The sequence below is a fragment of the Drosophila serrata genome, unplaced genomic scaffold (genome assembly GCF_035046125.1).
Source record: "Drosophila serrata isolate PLE 108 unplaced genomic scaffold, ASM3504612v1 contig_334, whole genome shotgun sequence".
In the NCBI taxonomy this organism is placed as follows: domain Eukaryota; kingdom Metazoa; phylum Arthropoda; class Insecta; order Diptera; family Drosophilidae; genus Drosophila; species Drosophila serrata.
In genome coordinates this window covers 1074193-1091545 of record NW_028257232.1, presented here as the reverse complement: position 1 = coordinate 1091545, position 17353 = coordinate 1074193, and the positions used below count along the sequence as shown (strand labels likewise).

At 40.1% G+C, this 17353-nt stretch overlaps 6 protein-coding genes across 6 annotated transcripts; 3 read left to right on the top strand and 3 right to left on the bottom strand.

Moving 5' to 3' along the window:
- Positions 1 to 221: 221 nt before the first annotated feature.
- Jheh3 (Juvenile hormone epoxide hydrolase 3) lies at positions 222 to 2088 on the bottom strand. The gene is made up of 3 exons (XM_020952430.2): positions 1385 to 2088; positions 1115 to 1319; positions 222 to 1056 (listed from the first exon to the last, which is right to left on the bottom strand). Exons 1-3 carry the CDS (start codon positions 1783 to 1785, stop codon positions 256 to 258), a joined length of 1407 nt encoding a protein of 468 aa, XP_020808089.2. The 5' UTR covers positions 1786 to 2088; the 3' UTR covers positions 222 to 255.
- Positions 2089 to 5193: 3105 nt separating this feature from the next.
- LOC110184049 (uncharacterized) lies at positions 5194 to 5859 on the top strand. The gene is made up of 4 exons (XM_086837935.1): positions 5194 to 5311; positions 5452 to 5597; positions 5668 to 5749; positions 5816 to 5859. The coding sequence occupies exons 1-4, from the start codon at positions 5209 to 5211 to the stop codon at positions 5857 to 5859; spliced, it is 375 nt and encodes a 124-aa protein (XP_086694061.1). The 5' UTR covers positions 5194 to 5208.
- Positions 5860 to 6255: 396 nt separating this feature from the next.
- On the bottom strand, positions 6256 to 6677 carry LOC110184094 (uncharacterized). Its single transcript, XM_020952479.2, has 2 exons — positions 6541 to 6677; positions 6256 to 6471 (listed from the first exon to the last, which is right to left on the bottom strand). Exons 1-2 carry the CDS (start codon positions 6595 to 6597, stop codon positions 6331 to 6333), a joined length of 198 nt encoding a protein of 65 aa, XP_020808138.2. The 5' UTR covers positions 6598 to 6677; the 3' UTR covers positions 6256 to 6330.
- Positions 6678 to 7300: 623 nt separating this feature from the next.
- Positions 7301 to 7748, top strand: DptA (Diptericin A). The gene has a single exon (XM_020952475.2). It carries the CDS (start codon positions 7356 to 7358, stop codon positions 7677 to 7679), a length of 324 nt encoding a protein of 107 aa, XP_020808134.1. The 5' UTR covers positions 7301 to 7355; the 3' UTR covers positions 7680 to 7748.
- Positions 7749 to 9988: 2240 nt separating this feature from the next.
- DptB (Diptericin B) lies at positions 9989 to 10511 on the top strand. Its single transcript, XM_020952467.2, has 2 exons — positions 9989 to 10145; positions 10205 to 10511. The coding sequence occupies exons 1-2, from the start codon at positions 10038 to 10040 to the stop codon at positions 10430 to 10432; spliced, it is 336 nt and encodes a 111-aa protein (XP_020808126.2). The 5' UTR covers positions 9989 to 10037; the 3' UTR covers positions 10433 to 10511.
- On the bottom strand, positions 10503 to 10935 carry LOC110184083 (uncharacterized). The gene is made up of 2 exons (XM_020952469.2): positions 10697 to 10935; positions 10503 to 10639 (listed from the first exon to the last, which is right to left on the bottom strand). Exons 1-2 carry the CDS (start codon positions 10787 to 10789, stop codon positions 10556 to 10558), a joined length of 177 nt encoding a protein of 58 aa, XP_020808128.2. The 5' UTR covers positions 10790 to 10935; the 3' UTR covers positions 10503 to 10555.
- Between the last annotated feature and the right edge of the window lie 6418 nt (positions 10936 to 17353).

Genomic DNA, 17353 nt, shown 5'->3' with positions numbered 1-17353 from the left:
AAATTGGCACTAAATTAACCACAAATTAAGCCAATTTCGGGCTACCCTCCTTTGTTGTATGTTTATTATTATTATACCGATAAAAATATTATTTTGCCATAAAAGTACCTTCATTTCTTTGGACAAAAATAAACAAAAGCAAGCGATAGCTGCAAATACTTTACTGATAGCCAGAACGAACAGCTTGTCCCATGAACCCACCCCAAGTACAAAGATGGCAATTTTTACTAGTAAGTACAATAAAATATAAACAATTTATTTCGGCTGCTCGCCGTGCAGACCCACCTTGCCCACGAAGGCGGTGAAGTCGTTGTAGAGCATCGCCGGCATCTCAAGGGCGGCAAAGTGGCTGCCCTGCTGGAAGTACATGGAGTGCTTCAGGTTGGGGAACTTGTCCCTCAGCTGCCAGTCCGTCACCGAGGGCAGATCGTAGCGGAAGCGGGCACAGCCCATGGGAACCGGGGACTGCACCCGGTCCAGCTGCAGATCCCTGTACGCCTTGGACACGTTCTCCAGGTAGAAACGCGCCGCCGTGGTGGCCGAGTTGGTCAGGTAGTAAACCATCAGGTTGTCCAGCACCGCCTCCAGACCAAAGACCGTGACAATGGCACCAAAGTCCTGCTGCAGGCCAGGATTAGTGCAGGTCTGGAACTTCTCCAGGATGTACGAGGCCAAGCCCACCGGGCTGGAGGTCAAGGCAGCTCCAATGGTATCCGGCTTGGTGGCCTGAATGTGGAAGTAGCCACTCTCCTTAAGCAGCTCCAGCCACTTGTCCCAAATGGGGAAGTGGTGATCCACGAAGAACCTGGAGGGCAGGTACTTCTCCGGATAGAAACTGCCATAGATGCCCTTGAGGATGGCCAGGGGGGAGTGCAGGACGCACATGTTGGAGTGGTAACCAATCACATTCTCCGGGTAAAGAGTGGCCAGGTTGCTGCCAATGATGCTGCCCCAGTCGCCACCCTGGACGAAGAACTTCTTGTGGCCCAGACGCAGCATAAGGTTCCGCATCACGGTTGCCATCTCGGCGGCATTGAAGCCGGGACGAGTGGCAGCCTGAAGAGGGATTAGGGGTTATAATAATTAAGTAACTATAGGTGAAGCTTGTACTCACATCAGACCAACCATAGCCCACCAGGGAGGGTGCCACCACCTCAAAAGCGTAGTCCGTAATGTTGGTTTCCTTGGTAAGCATGGGTATAAAGTCGAAGAATTCCCTCACCGATCCCGGCCAGCCATGGAGCAGCAGCAGGGGATACACATGCTTCTTCTCCTGGGCCTCTGGCGTGGCCTTCTCGTGGATAAAGTGAATGTTCAGACTGGCAGGAAAATCACGATTTTACTTCGAATATCCTAAAGTTATAAAGTCTCATCCAAAACTCACCCCTGAATCTCGGTGGTGTACTGCTTGAAGGAGTTGAACAGCGCCTGGCGCTCATCCCACTTGGTCAGGTACTTGTCCCGCCAGTAGTGCACGAACTGCTCCAGGGCATAGGTATTGAAGCCATACTCAAAGGAAATCCCCTCCAGCGGTTCCGTGAGCTTCAGAGTCCGATTGAGCTGCTGGCTCAGATCATCGATCTCCTCCTGCGGCACGTTCAACTTGAACTCGTACAGCTTGGTGTCCGGCTTATAGTCCTTGACATCGCCCGGCCCCCAATAGGTGTCATCCTTGAACTCCGGCTTGGGCAGCGGCTTGGTCAGATCCGTGAACACCAGGTAACCGTAGCCGGCAAAGGCCCCGAACAGGGCCACAATCACCGCGAACACTATCAGGCACTTCATGGCTCGAATGTCTCGAATTTAAATGAGCAAATTCCGCGCAAGATAATGCCTCTCGTCTCGATTCGGAATCAAATTATTAGAGAACCGCACGACCACTCAGCCAGAAAGCCGATTATGAACTGACTGTCCGCCGGAGAATAAGTCTCGGTTCAGCTGACGCGGAAACATTAAGATAGTATTCGTTCGTATAGTATTTATAAATTCGTTTAGATAACACCTGTTGTGGCTATCGGAAACAGTGGGTCCACTCATGCGGCACTTTGGTCTATGAACCCAAATTCAGCAGTGTAATGGTGGAATATACTAGGGATAGAATATATGGATATTTTGATTACATAGTCGAATAACCATATTTTTTAGACATTTCTCGTTTTGTAAAAATGTAGTACACAATCATTTTAAATATTTGTTTCTCTTTTCGATTCCCATAAATATATTTTTATTATCAAGTGACTCAAGACCAAGGTGTCTGTAGTCTATTTTCCTAACTTGCCCACGTTTGCACCTTCTTCGGTTGGAGATACGTTGACCCACACACCCAAAAGTACCCCAGACACAAGTGCACCAAGTTTCCGGAGACTCATACGTGAGGTGGGAATAGCCGCAGCTACTTAAAAGCTACAATTATCTTATCAGCGCTCTCGGCAACTTATTTATTGATTAGCAATAGATCGTAAATCTCAGACATTCTGCCACTGATGATGTGGCCCAAACAAACAAAATACGAAAAAATGAATGAAAGACGAGTAAATGCACGTGGAATGTTTGGAAGTTATTATTTATAGGTTTCCGTAATAGATGGAAATTATATGAAACATAATAGAAATTGACTAGTCTACAACTATATTTATTGAAAATGGAATAACCCTGATTTTATTGATTTTTATATACGCTTTCAGTTTGTAGTTAAATTTGGGGATCGTATCGGAAATGGAACATAACTAAGTCTGAAATATTCGCATTCTTTGAATCGATATTTATACTTATTATGACAATTTTTTCCACAAATCAAAGTTTAAGAAATTCATAACTCAGTCGAAATAGGATTAATTTTAATTCAATTAGTTTTCCTGTGTTAGTTTTTATAAGGTTAATAAATCTGCATATTCAGTTTAGAATTTACATTTAAACTTCACAATTTTATACATTTTGAACAACTTAAAAAATGTGAAAATTTGGAAAAAAATAATTTGTTGCCAAACATGGCTAGATCGACTCGTCTTTTTGTGCTGATCAAGAATATATATGATTTATAGGGTCGGAAACGACTCCTTTACAGCGTTACAAGATTCTGACTAAAACTATAATAATAAATAATATAATAAATGTTCCTTACAAATACTGCCGCGTTAAAAAATTCTGTCTTGCCATAGATGTGGTTATTCATTTCATTTTCATATCCAAAATAGTTGAATCTTCGTAGGTTATTCCATACAGCTGGTTAGCTAGCTGGCATACATGGCGTATACTTAATGTGAAAACCCTTAAATTACGTATACGCAGAGTGTGTCTTAAGGAAGAAATTGATTACAAAAAAACAAAGACTAAAAAAACGCATAAATAAGCAAAGAATCAATAAATTTTGGTTCGGAAAGCTGTCCTGTATTAGTTTTTGTTTGATTAATAAAACTGCATACTCAATTAAAAAATGTAGTAAAATTAAAAATTTTGTAAATTGTTGACAAAATTATAAAAATGAGCAAATTAAAAAAAAAATAATTTGTTGCCAAACATGGCTAGATCGACTCGGTTGTTCGTGCTGATCAAGAATATATATTATTTATAGGATCGGAAACGACTCCTTCACTTTCTTTTAAGCATTTGACTTAAATAATAATAGCCTGCAAAGGTGGCAAAAGTTGGAGCCAAAGTCAGTTTCTGTTTCGAAAGTAAGAGTAAGAAATCAGTATGCCTGAATAATTTATAATAAAGATAGGCTAAAACTGTAAATATTCGTTTCTAGATAATCCTAGTACAAATTGCTGTGTCACTTTAAATTAAAATTAAGTAATAGGGATTATGACAACAAGGCAATTACCTGGTAAATAATAGCAAAGCTAGAACCTCCATGGTTATCCAGATATATTGCGCTGGTATCACTATCACTTCCACTATCACTAACGATGTTAACAGGTCGGAGGCCGCGGACAGAATGAGGCCAGAGCTGCTGCTGGGCCTGTATTTATACTCTCCAAGTAAAGAGAACAGAGAAAGTGAAAGCGAGAGAGAGAGAGAGAGCAAGCAGTATCTCTAGGGACAGGCATGCCTCTTAAGATGCAGAGAGAGAGAGGGAGAGCGATACAGGCAGAGCAAGCAAGCGCAATATGATAATACGAATAGCTTTATCGTTCCTATGGCAGCTATATGTTATAGTTCTTCGATCTTGGCCATTCTTACTTACATATATACTAGTGAGAGTATAAAGTATCGTATCGTTCAGATACTACTAGTTCGCGTAAAAACGGACGGCCAAACCGATTACGATGCTGATCAAGAATATATATACTTTATATGACCGGAAATGACTCCTTCACTACGTTGCAAACTTCTGACTAAAATTGTAATAAAGGCATTTACATAGTTTTTAAAGGTTTTCATTGTTTTAAAATTACTAAAAGCCTAAAAAAACGCCAATGGGATATTTTTCCTGCTAATAATTAGGCTGTCAACATGCAACGAATCAAGGATCCATCCAAAGAGCAAAGGACTACGGGCAAATATCCTGCACAAAAGTGCCGCCAAACATGCAAGACACAGAAAAACAAAAGGAGGCGTAAACAATTTGATGTGAATGGTAATTCGAGTGAAATTAACGCAATTACCTAGCCACAGCCAAAGGACTCGAGTTCACTTCCGTTGCAATGCAGCTAAAAAAAAATAAGAAGAAAAACTGGGAAAAGGGGAAATAAATAGAAATGAAATCCAGAAAAGTTTGATCGCGTGCCGCAAACAAATCGCATTGATACTTGGAAGCGTGTCAAAGCTGCCACCTTCCGGGGGCAATAGAGAGGTTCTCCAGGATTCCCCCGGGTTCTAGGGTCTACGGTTCCTCTTCCCACTACCTTCCCTGGAGGTTACTCCAATCGTTGGCCATTAATGTCGGCTCCCATTTTATTGAGTGCTCCAGTTACGGGCCAAAAGTTTGGGACTCCAGGTAGCCATTGGCAACTCCCTCGGGGAAAGGCCCCCTTCTGGGTAAAAGGTCCTTTTGCGGTGGGCGTGGTCCGTATACTTAATGGTCGCAATTAGTTTTTCATCGAGCAAAAGCGACACGCACTTGTCGTAAAGTCCGTTGAACCTGTGGCTAAATTGATTTTCGTTCAGGGCAGGCCACACGTTCATTGATACAGTTGTTAAATTTCTTTCCCAACTCATATATATATCATATATCATATATATATCATTTATAAATGGAAGAAAACTATGCCGAATGAAGAGAACAAACGCTGGTGTGTCATTGTCAGCTTGGCCACGTGGAATATTTTGGCAGGATTTGGGTTCTATGCCTATATCTTGGATTGTTATGGTGGGTTATTAATAAACAAATGAATCATTTATATTGATATTTTGACAAGTAAATTAGGGCTTACTTGGCACATGAAATAGTAAAATATTAAATGAAGAAATTAAAGTATTTTGCAATTAATAAATACATTTTTACCGCAGTAAATTATCCTCCAGGTCACGAAAAGAGGAAGTTCATGTATCACACATTTCATGGAACTATTAATCAGGATGTATTGATAGGAATTTCTGTGGTGATGGTTTGCCAAATAATATCCTCGGTTATTCTGTGTTTGGCACTAAAAGAGGTGAGTTTATATTCTAAATTTGATAATTAAGAAAATACTGATTTTATATATTTTCATCATGGTTTTATAGTACAGATCCACATTTTTAGTTTTTGGAATTTTATTTAGCATGCCTTTTCCTGTCGCCTGTCTTCCAGTTTGGCCTCTGGCTAGTATGTATTTAATAAAAACTAAATAATTACCAAAATCATGAATTTTTAACTGTTCTCCTTCCACAGTTGCACACGTATCTCTTGCTTTATGGACCCTAAATTATAAATAGGAATTAATAAAATAAAATATAAAAGAGTATAATTACATATTAAAGTGTGTTTAGTAGAACACATTTTCTTGAATTTCATAAAGACAAAAGAACAAAGTTAGAGGCGGACTTTTACTTTTAAATAAACTTTTGAAAGCCTAAGAGTTGGCTGCGGAAAATATATTTCTTGGTTTGTTTTTAATATACAATTTCAATGTTTAAAATTGTTGTATCTTAAGGGTATGAATAAAAGCCATAACGAGGGATATAACACTACTATATTTCAGATATTTATTAAAAATCTATAGTTTTAGTTATTTTCTTATACCCCATAAGTTCTTAATAGATATTTCTTAAAAAGTTGTCTGCCTAAAAGTCTGCAAAAAATTTAATAAAATCCAAAAACTGATAAGCTGATTTTGGTGTAAAAAAATATTTATTTATTTTTATAAATTTGTATATAGAAAATGTAAAGTCAGCCAAGTTCTTAATTTAGTTATAAAGAAGTCCTTCAAAGTCCCAGTTTCCCTGGGCAATATCTCCAACTGGAATTTCCTGCTTTTCCGGCGGACCTTCCCTCTGGCCAATTTCCAGCTCCCGATCAATGCCAGATTGGCAGGTGACGTGTCCCAGCTGTGAATTAAATAACAATTGCAGATTCTCATTACTTTTTGTAATGAACTTTTAATATTTTTCACTCACCCAGCAACAGAGCAAGAGAAATGCCAATATTTTCATAAATATTGATTGTTTCAACATTTTTCCTTACTGCCTGCGAGCTCGACTGCCGAAGGGAAACTGTGTCTGCTTTTCCCCATTTGTTTACTTTTACGTTTGCCCGCCGCTCTCTCTCTCTCTCTCTCTCAATCAATTAATGCGTATTAAATATTTATATTTGTATTTATGTTTGTTTACATCCATGGCGCTTTATCTGCCGCCGCTGCTACAGTTTTATATTAACTCGAGTGACAACGAAAAGGTCGATGTTTCACAAGCTACATACTTGCGAAGGGAATTTAAAATTGATTTTTACAATTAATGGGAGTAAAGATTTTACATTTCTTATTTAGGGAGCATCTCGGTATTTAATATATTATTTAATGAGTTAAGATTTCTGTTTTTATAATTAAGTTTTAGAAATATTACTCATACATATATTTTCTTCTGCTGCTACTACTTTAGTACGGTACCATATAGGTGTGAATACTTTTTGTATATATTTTTTCAGGGACTTCTAGTGATAACAATACTCTACACAATTATATATATTTTTCTTCTACATGTCACCTCGAAACCTACTCTATACTATAGGTTTGTGCTGTCTATTTCATATATTTATTATTAATAAAGATGCTCCATAAATATGAGACAAGATCCCCTTGTGGGAATCCCTCTCTGCTGATAAGCTTGCTTCGGGGATTCCTTTCGCCACCGTTCAACCTATAAAGGAGCTCTTCGGCTCAAGAAAAATTATCAGTCAGCTTTTACCAGTCCTCACAAACAGAAGATTAATCAAGATGCAGTCCACCACTATCTTCGTCCTGCTGTCCTGCATTATTGGAGCAACTCTGTCCAGTCCGATGCCAAAGGAGGACATGACCATGCCATCCACACCACCACCGCAGTATCCTTTGAATCTCCAGGGAGGAGGCGGTGGCCAGCGAGGCGATGGCTTTGGATTCAATGTCGGAGGCAGCCAGAATGTCTGGAGGAGCGATAATGGACGCCATGAGGTCGATGTGAATGCCAGATATGGCCAGCACCTGGGCGGACCCTGGGGTAATTCCCCGCCCAGCTACGATATTGGCACAGTTTATCGCTACAGATTCGGAGGTCATTAAATGCGAACTAAATTATAAACAATCTTTATGTACTGTAGAATATTTTTGAAAATAAATTCCTAAAAGTAACATTTTGTACGTGTTTCAACGGAACTTGGGGTTTAGCATTTATATTCTAGACTTTAAACCCCACATCTTCCGTGCGCTTTATCTGATTAAATATGAAATAAATTACCAATTATAAGCATATGTCTACCTGTTCATAATTTCCATATCTAAAATGCCATCAGAGTCCTTGGGTTTCTTCTAAACCCGGAACATAGAGGCTCACATTGTGAGATACTGAGGCTGGGTCACAGATGATCTTGCAGTTTGGCTAATTGTGGATACATATTGTTTGGCCAATTCGGTTGGGTAATAACAAATTAACAAATTACGATGACAGGCGGTCTTAATGAAACCTGCCACGACAAAGTGTTTCTTTTTTGTTGTCTTTTGTCTTTTTTGCTAATTGGATTTATTGCGTAAACTGTCGGGAGAACCTTCGATGGAAATTTATCATGCCTTGCCAAATATTACGCCATTTCCCCCCGCGTCAACGAAAGCGAATACAATTTGTTAAAAACAAAAAATGGCCAAGAAAAAATGATTCATGAAGATGGCCCCATGTTCTAAGCCCATTTTACAACCGAATTTGGTTATTACCACGTAAGCTTTCACATCATTAATCTGACCTAAAGGAAACCCGAATTGAGTTGACCTTGCGGACGAAGAATGATGAATCGATTCTCGAAGGTAACCGGCGGAACCTGTGGGTCGTTAATTTTTCATTTTTATAGAATCTTGCTGCCCAGGAAATCTCTTGTTTAGGGAAAGCCATCTTGAGTGGGAGTTCTTTAACCAAAAGTTGGAGTTTTTGGTGATTGAAAAACAGAAGCTGACAGTCAGTAAAAGTGTGTGAGTTATTAGCTTAATAAAATAAAGAAAATGACAAAAATCAAGTAAGAAACTTAGAAGAGTTATATAGCAATATTTATATTAAGGGTATATAACATTATTTATACATTACATTTTTTTATATGTATCCTTGCAGGCTATTATAATTTTAGTCAGAACAATAAAACGCTGTGATGAAGTCATTTCCGACCCTATAAATCATATATATTCTTGATCAGCATCAACAGGCGAATCTTTTTAGGCATTAAAAAAGTACATACATTTTTGACAATTTTTTCAACATTTGGTAAGGTGCTATAATTGCCAGAAAAAAATTATAAAAATTGAATTTTTGTACATTTTATTTTGAGTATGCAGATTTATTACCCTAATAAAAACTAGCATAGAGCTGCTTTCCGAATTACAATTAATTAATTTTTGGCTTAGTTATGCGTTTTTTTAGGCTTTGTATTTTTGTAAACAATTTCTTCCTTAAGACACACTCTGCGTATACGTAATTTAAGGGTTTTCAAATTAAGTATACGCCATGTATGCCAGATAGCTAATCAGCTGTATGGCATAACCTAAGAAGGTTGATTCAATTATTTTGAATATGAAATAGAAATGAATACCCAGACCTATGGCAATACTTAATTTTTTATAATTTGGCAGTATTTGCAACGAACATTTTAAAATATTTTAGTTCGATTTTAGGGTATTATAATTTTAGTCAGAAGCATGAAAAAATGTGAAGGAGTCGTTTCCGACCCTATAAATCGTATATATTCTTGATCAGCATCGACAGGCAAATCTTTTTAGGTATTAAAAAAGTACATAATTTTTTTTTAAATTTTTCAACATTTTTTAGGTGTGTTATTATTGTCAAAAAAAATTGAAAAAATTGATTTTTTTTACATTTTATTTTGAGTATGCAGATTTATTACACTAACAAAAACTAGCATAGGACTGCTTTCCGAATTAAAATTAATGTTTTTTTGGCTAAGTTATGAGATTTTTAAACCGGAAGGGTATACAATCTTCGGCTTCTCAAAGTTACTTTTATTTCTTTTTATATCTTGTTACCTTTGTAAATGGGGACACATTCGTAATAAATGCATGTTTATGGCTAATTCGTAATGGCTTGACATTGGCTCCCAGTACTCCCCCTTAAAAACAAAAGAGTGAGTGATGATTATTAGCCCAACTGAACACACATGAGTGATTCCACAACCCGAGTCTCCGGTACATCTTATTGATTGTGTCTGGGTGGGATTTACTTATGTAGATGTACTACATATGACCTCCTTATCAAGTAGCTGTGGGGATCCACAAGTGAACCACAGAACCGTTGGCTTCTCCAGTGGGATTCCCTGTTGGGGAATCATCTGACGAAATTGATAAGCAAATGTCGCTCTGATCTTTGGTATAAAAGATCCCGCCACTCGGATTCTAGCCACATTTAGGTGACAGAATCAAAGCAAAATGCAGTTCGCTCACAGCTTCCTACTAATCGCCTTGGCCTGTGCCTTCTCCAGCGCCTGGGCTTATCCTCAACCCAATCCTCAACAAAAGAATCCACCAAATTTTAATGTAAGTTACATTTCACATAATTTGCGTGATATTTTAATTAAATTCTATTCATATTGCAGTTCACACCGCCTCCAGATCGTCGTCCTTTCCAACTGAATGGCGGTGGTGGCGGTTCTCCCAAGCAGGGCTTTGATCTGAACCTCAATGCCCAGGCTCCTGTGTGGCAGAGCAACAATGGACGCCACTCCCTTGATGCCACTGGCCAGTATGGCCAGCACCTCGGAGGACCCTATGGAAACAGTCGTCCCCAGTGGGGAGCCGGAGGTGTCTACACCTATAGGTTCTAAAGGCACTGCCAGAGATGCTTAATACCTATGCAAATACTATAACCAACTATTATAAATAAAATGTATTCCCTCCAAGCAATATTTAATTTATTATTATCTTAAATTTTATGTTATATGTATATTTCAACGCCATGTCTGGCCCAAGTGGAGCTCCTTATCGGTTTGATTGTAGACAAAGATTGTGGTATCAGGCTGCGGAGCGAGAAACTGTGAATACAAAGGCGATTTTGAGTAGGTTTTAAGGGTTTTAAGCCAAGTTTTGACCTCCTGCTGCCACTCGTCCAGCTCTCCAACCGAACGCCCTTGGATGCGGCCAAAGAGGTAGGAAATTAGCCACAGACTCAGAATGCCCAACATTTCACCGAGAGATGCAGCTTCCGACTGAATGTTCGCCCTCGGCTTCCATTTTAATCGTAATTTTTGCCCTCCCTGCTGATAAGACCCTGATAAGGCCGGCGAGGGGCTGTCGACTCCGCCTCTCTGGATGTGTGTCAAGTCTAGAGACCCAGAGACCAGGCCAGGTCAAAGCTAAAGCTTATGCCAAGCCCCAGACCTAGCCAAACTGTATTAAATTTTGGGGAACGTGCAACTTGGCAGCCGAATTTGGCACGTTTTCTGTTGAAATCGAAAAGAAGGCAAAACAAAAGCAGCTCACCGGATCCAACCGACCAGCAAAAATGGCAAAGAAAAACAAATTTAAATGTTAGAAGCAACACAACAATGAAGGTCAGGCTATGATGACTTTTTTTCAATGCACCAAAACCCCTGAAAAAGAAAACCAAAAAAGTATCCGAAATTTCGTTGCGCTTTTGCCTCCGTTTTGTTTTTGAGTCTGAGACTCTCGGCCGTTGTCTTGGGCTAACTGGGCAAGTTGCTTTTTGATAGCTTCAATTTCTGGCCAATTTTCCTCGGAAAATACCCTGTAGCGGGGTATCTTGGAACCGTTTTGGACAATAGCACAAGGGATTCCTTTAAAGGAAATTAAAAGGACTTGGGAGAGGCCCCAAACTTTAGTTGTCTAAATGTTTGCCTTGGTCATATAATATATAAAACCCTTAAACTAAACTTCCGTCACAAATTCTTACTGGGTATTTCCTGCCTCGAATTACCTGGGAAAACTGGGCCAACTTCGCAGAGTTTCCTCCCCTATTTTCCATGTCATTTTCATATGGAGAGCAGTAGTGCTCCGATTCAATGGAAGAGCTATTTTCTAAATCAATGCGCAAATTGTCAAAGTCAAAAGCGGAAGAACTCCTTTTGTTTCGCTCTGTTTTCCTTTTGATGCTTCTGCTTCTGCTGCTGCCACCGAGGAAAATTGGCCCCCCGTCTATGAAAACTGTTTGTGGAAAGCCAAAGAGGAGGAGGTGGAGTGGATTTGGATTGTTTTCCAAATTGCACATGTGGCAGGGGCAGTCAACTCATTTGTCAAGTGGCAAATCAGTTTAGGCCAAGACAGTGAGACGTAGACGCAGAGAGCCACAAAACCGACTTGGAGTCGGCGATAAAATCAACTTTGCATTTTCCATGTGCAGCGGCGAATCGGGGAAAAGAGGAGAAAAACGCTGATCGCAACGATCAACGGCATTTCCCACGCAAACTTCGAGCTGGAGCTAGTTACTATAAATTGTTTGACACACTCAACACTCCAGAGTCTCCTCGACAAGAGTCTTTGATTGTATCGGCAGGCCAACAAACATGGCTAAAATGAATGCCCTCCATAAGGAAAGTTGTGCACACAAAGAACGAAAATGAAGTCGATTTGGGGTGAGAAATGCTGGAAATCCTATAGATTTCAATATACAGATGTTGATCAGAAACTCATTTGAGCAAACCTTAGATCTTGTTTTAAATTATATTATAGCTTCACACTATATATTTTTCTGTGTGCATTAGAAAGTGGGCTGGGTAACCGAGGGCCGTGAAAATCCATCTCCCACTAATGGCTTTTTAATGAAGCAGCCGCCGCCGTTGCTGCCACCAAGAACTTGGCGACTAAGTAACTCAAATTAAGTGTATTAATTATGACTGGCAAACTAAACTGCTGCCACGGCTTCTGGGGGTAGAGAAATGGCCTAGACGAAAAGTGCAAAAGTTAGCAGGTGCCAGCCAGACAGAGTTTTGGCTTTTCGCATTTGCATTTGACATTTGCCAAGATGCGCCGTCGCCAAACTGCTTCCCTCTAGACCGAAGGCAAAAAAATACAGAAAAGCGGGATCGCGGCATTTTGGCCTGCTTACTGCATTTGGCCAAAATGTCTATAGTTCAATTGCTGATATTTTGGCCAGACACACGACGAAACACGTGACCTATTGCAGGCTGCAGAGTGGCAATCGCGGGGGATTCACCGAAGAGCGTGAGCGTGAGTGTGAGGCTGCGTGACACGAGAGGAAAAAGAGGAGCGGAGAAAATTGGGGTCATCAAGGGAGATGATGATAATCAAGCATAATTATTAAACTTACAAGTACTGGATTAAATACTAAATTAAATATTTATTATTAGCACAATCTAAGTTTTAATAATCTATGGTTCTTTCTCTATAAGAACTGTAGTTTTTAGATAGTAATAATTAGATATTATATCATATGCTCCCATCTCTATAGATCTTCTCTGCCCTGCGATGGGCAAAAGTTTAATAAATTGTTCGACTTCGATTTAAAATAAATCGACATCGAAATCAAGCACAAATCTTTCGGCACAAAGTTACTTCTGTAGATTTTTTTTTTGGATTTCCTCACCCTAATGAAGGTTGGCATTGTGGTGGCTGTGGCTGTGGTGCTATTGCCATTGCTGTTGTCATGCAAATTGGACTCACGTTTTGCACATTAAGCAACCGTCAATTGTTTCAGCAAATGCAATGATTGAGTTCTTGGCACCTGGCCAAGCCTCTGCCATGTTATGGCCCTAACCCCTTGCCACTCTCTAAGCCAGCAGCTTAAGGCCCGCATGCATTGCTCCACAGAGAACCTGGCTAATTGGCGTCCGAGTCCGGCAACCAGAAGTGATGCTGGATGGGGGACAGCTCTGGACAGGGAATGATGCCTCAACTTCATCTCGATCTTAGCAGTAACAGTAAAAATGAAGACAAAATATTTACCGTAACGCATTAAGAGAACAAGAACAAAAGTTACTGATGCTGATGCTGATGTCGCTGTTGCTGTTGCTGCAGCCAGTTGCAAGTTGCCAGTTGCAAGTTGTGCTATCAGTATCAATAGTAATTTGAGGCGGCTCTCTTTGGGGGCGGAGATCGCAGAGGGAAAGCCGCATGATGGTGTCGTAGGTCAGGCGGCAGCAGCAGTTTAAGCCAACTTGCAATTTGTGGCCTACGGGAAGCAGCAGCAGCAGCAGCAGCAGCAGCAACTGCAACTGCAACTGCAACCGGCAACTGCAGCATTGTAATGACGATTTGTAGCCAATTATTTCAAATATTGTATTGAAATTGTAGGCCAGTGTGAGTGTGTGGTTATCTCCCGATTGGCATCTGCAACAACAGGCCCAGGACGGGTATTCCCCCGTCTCCAGCTCTTTTAGTACCTCACAGAGAGAGAAATCGGGAATCATATTTTCAAATCAAACCTCTTTTCTGTTTAATATCATATATCACTCATCCTTACAGAGGTTTTTCCATAATTGAATCTAAATAAATACTTCCCATTGCTATTTCCCAATCTAAGTACTGATTTTTTCGAGTGCAATTTCCCCAATCTCACGTAGCCCGTCGTCCGAGTGTGTCACAAGTGACCACTAGAAGTCCGAATCCAAGTCCAAGTGGTTTGCCAATCGATGGCGAATCTCGGAAACCTGCAACCAACAAATCCGAGTCTCAGACTCTGCCTCGGCCAAGTCTCCGTTGCGATTCCCACAACCTGACGCATCTTTGTCATGTGTCCGATTAATCATTGAACTCAACCCCGGACTCAACTCCACTCGACTTCGGGTCACGTCAACTACCAACTGGCAGAAGTGGTTGTAGAGGCAGAAGCAACAGCACGCGCTGGACGACCTTTGTGGCAACAGCAACAGCAACAGCAGCATCAACTTCCACCCATCAGCAACATCAGAAACATCAGCAACAGCAACAGCAACAGCAGCAATCTGACATTCATACGTTAATTTTAGCTTGTTGCATCAGTCAGATTGTCTGTGTCATTGTCGTGGATTTACACTCTGCAGCAGGAGGTGTAGAATTTATGAAGTTGAATTAAAGATACTTAACTAGGTAACCATGGAAAATAAGTAATTAGTTAATTAGCAAATAAACTCTATTAAAATAAAAAGATAAAAGGAAAACTATTCACTATGTTAATTGCAATCTTTGATTGGATTGATAACTGCACATTCTAGGAACATTTCATCTTGTTTATCGATTAAAATAATGACCAATTTATTGGCCCTATATGTCCATTGCCCTAATATTTACGACTTGAGTTAAGGGAATTAAATGGCCACATTCTAGGAATCGTAATCTATGTTCAATAAAGCATAAAACCTCTGCTGCTCAGTGTGGATAACTAATCGAGCACTTAAAATTCAGCAGCACGATCGGAAGAAAGGCAAAAAATAAGAAACACAGCTAAACAGCTAACAGGTAAGAGCCAACAAAGAGGCCCAAGAATGCAACGGCAATTGTCTCTGCCTGGCAAAAACTTATTAATACCTTATTAGACAAGGGTCTTCTGTGAAGTCTCCATGGAATATCAATGAGACTGAGAACGGCGATGGCGACCACGGTGGCATTTCCGCTGACTACGACGACGGTGTCCCATTGTGCCAGCACCATGGGCGACAAAGCAACGGTGACCGATCAATTCGCGTTTCGGCCATGGCAGTTACAGGAAATGCAATCATAAATCCATAGAGTCAGGGCCCTCCCAAGTCCCTCGAGTCCCTCTATAGCCTCGATGTTTATGTTTATGTTCATGGCCGGGCAATTAGCCGGGCCAAGATCTGGACAGAACCAGGAAGTGTTTTCCTGGCACTCACTGAAGTAGGGTATCCCAAGTATGGCTATGAGTTTTAGTTTGATTTTTTGAAATCTTTAAAATATATGAAAAATACATCTTAAAATTCTAAATACCAACTAGAAATATTTTGTTGTATATTTGTATATTTTCCCCACATTTAAAGGGTACTTTTCAGATTCCCTAGAACCCATCTCTGTTTAAGTTTCTCCTTCTTTTTATTCTGCGGTCTAAACACTTGTCAGATTGCATGTTCAATTCTAATAATATAATCTTCCAGCTGCGGCCTTTATTCTGCACTGCTTTTTTCAGAAATATTTGCGTGCCACCTGGGCATTGTCTCAACGGTTTTCCTCCTTTTTTCCTGGATTTTCCAAGGCATTTGCCTCGCCGGGGTGTCGGCATTACAACATCATTTGAATTTGATTTGCGTTTCCTTGGGATGCTGCCGTGGCTGCTAACGTGGCATTAAAGCCCATTTAGCTGTCGTGTGGCAATTATTGATCAACAAGGTGCCACAATCGGCCATGGCCAGGCCTCGTCCCCATCCCTATCCCCATCCCCATCCCCATCTCCTCCTGCTTTTCTTTCCTGTTAATTCCCCTTGGTTTTTATGGTAAGGCCTGGACCCTGCATTTGCATAAAGCTGAAAGCAATTTTGTGCCGCCGGCAATCCGCTGAAACTCCATTCTCAGTCCCATCCTTGACCGCACTTAACACGCTTCATTGCTGCTTTCGCCCATGGCCGCCGGCGTTTAAATATTTATGTCTTGTGTATTTAAGTTAATCACATCCGAATGATGAGCTTCAACTACTGTGCAGTTCCCTCTGAGCTGGTGCTGAGCTGTGGCATCTTCCATTCCATCTCGGAGGCTGCTGAAACTGCTGAAACATTCTAATCATTTGCATGGACAGCCAGCCAGGAAGATACTTCAACTCGCAAGCACTTTGACAAAGAAATATGGTGTTTTTAGGAATAGTAAAAATACTTATTTTAGCAGAGATAGTAAGGGATAAATTCATATTTATTTCCCTTACCAATGAGCTTCATTAAAATATGTATAGTTCTTTGAAATTGTTTCAAAATATTTTTTAACTGGGGAAAAGCTTTGTTAAATCCAAATTTAGGGAAATAAAAATATTTCAAAAATAGATTTAAGCTTAAAATAATTTTTACAAGTTCAGCATATATTTCCCTAACCAAAACTCTATATGGAAATATATATTTATCTTTTAGAAATAGTTTATAAATATTTCAGAACTGGCACTAATAGATAAAGGCATCTTTAAAGCAACTTAAATTCAGCCTTAAATGATATTTAAAGTTTCTAAAAATATTTCTTTATGAAAAACACATCTCTCTTTGTAATCTCTCAACATTTCTCTCAGTGTCTGGCTTTTATGGTTTTGGAATTGCCAAGTTGTTACTCAGCCACAGGTGTCACTTCTTTGCATCTCTTTATTGAGTCGTTAACATTCCTCTCTAGTCCCGTTTTTTAGTTTGTTGTTTAGTTTAGTAGTATATATTAATTGTTTTATTTAAACAAATAAAAAACGAATAAAACGTAGGCAAAAATTTAAATACATCTAGCAAGAGCTGCAAATTCCCTCCACATTAAATGGGAAATACAACAAATTACCCCGAAAATGGCCACACAAACAACAAAGAACGACGAACAAGGTGAGAGACTCGACGACGACAGTGCTTCCCATTCGCATCAGTTCCCATAAACATCCCCCTGCCCCTTTCCAATTTGTTTGCAATGCCGCTATTGCCGAGGCATTTCATTAATTTATGTTTATTGTTAACATACGGCGGGTACACAACGCGACATAAAGCCAGAGGGGCTGACTATTTTTGGACCTGGTTAAGGCTCTGCCAATTTCGGTGTGAAGTTTTGCATTTCTGCATTTGTTTTTCCCCGTTCCTTTGGCGGTTCGAATCGCGCGACTAACGGCAGCT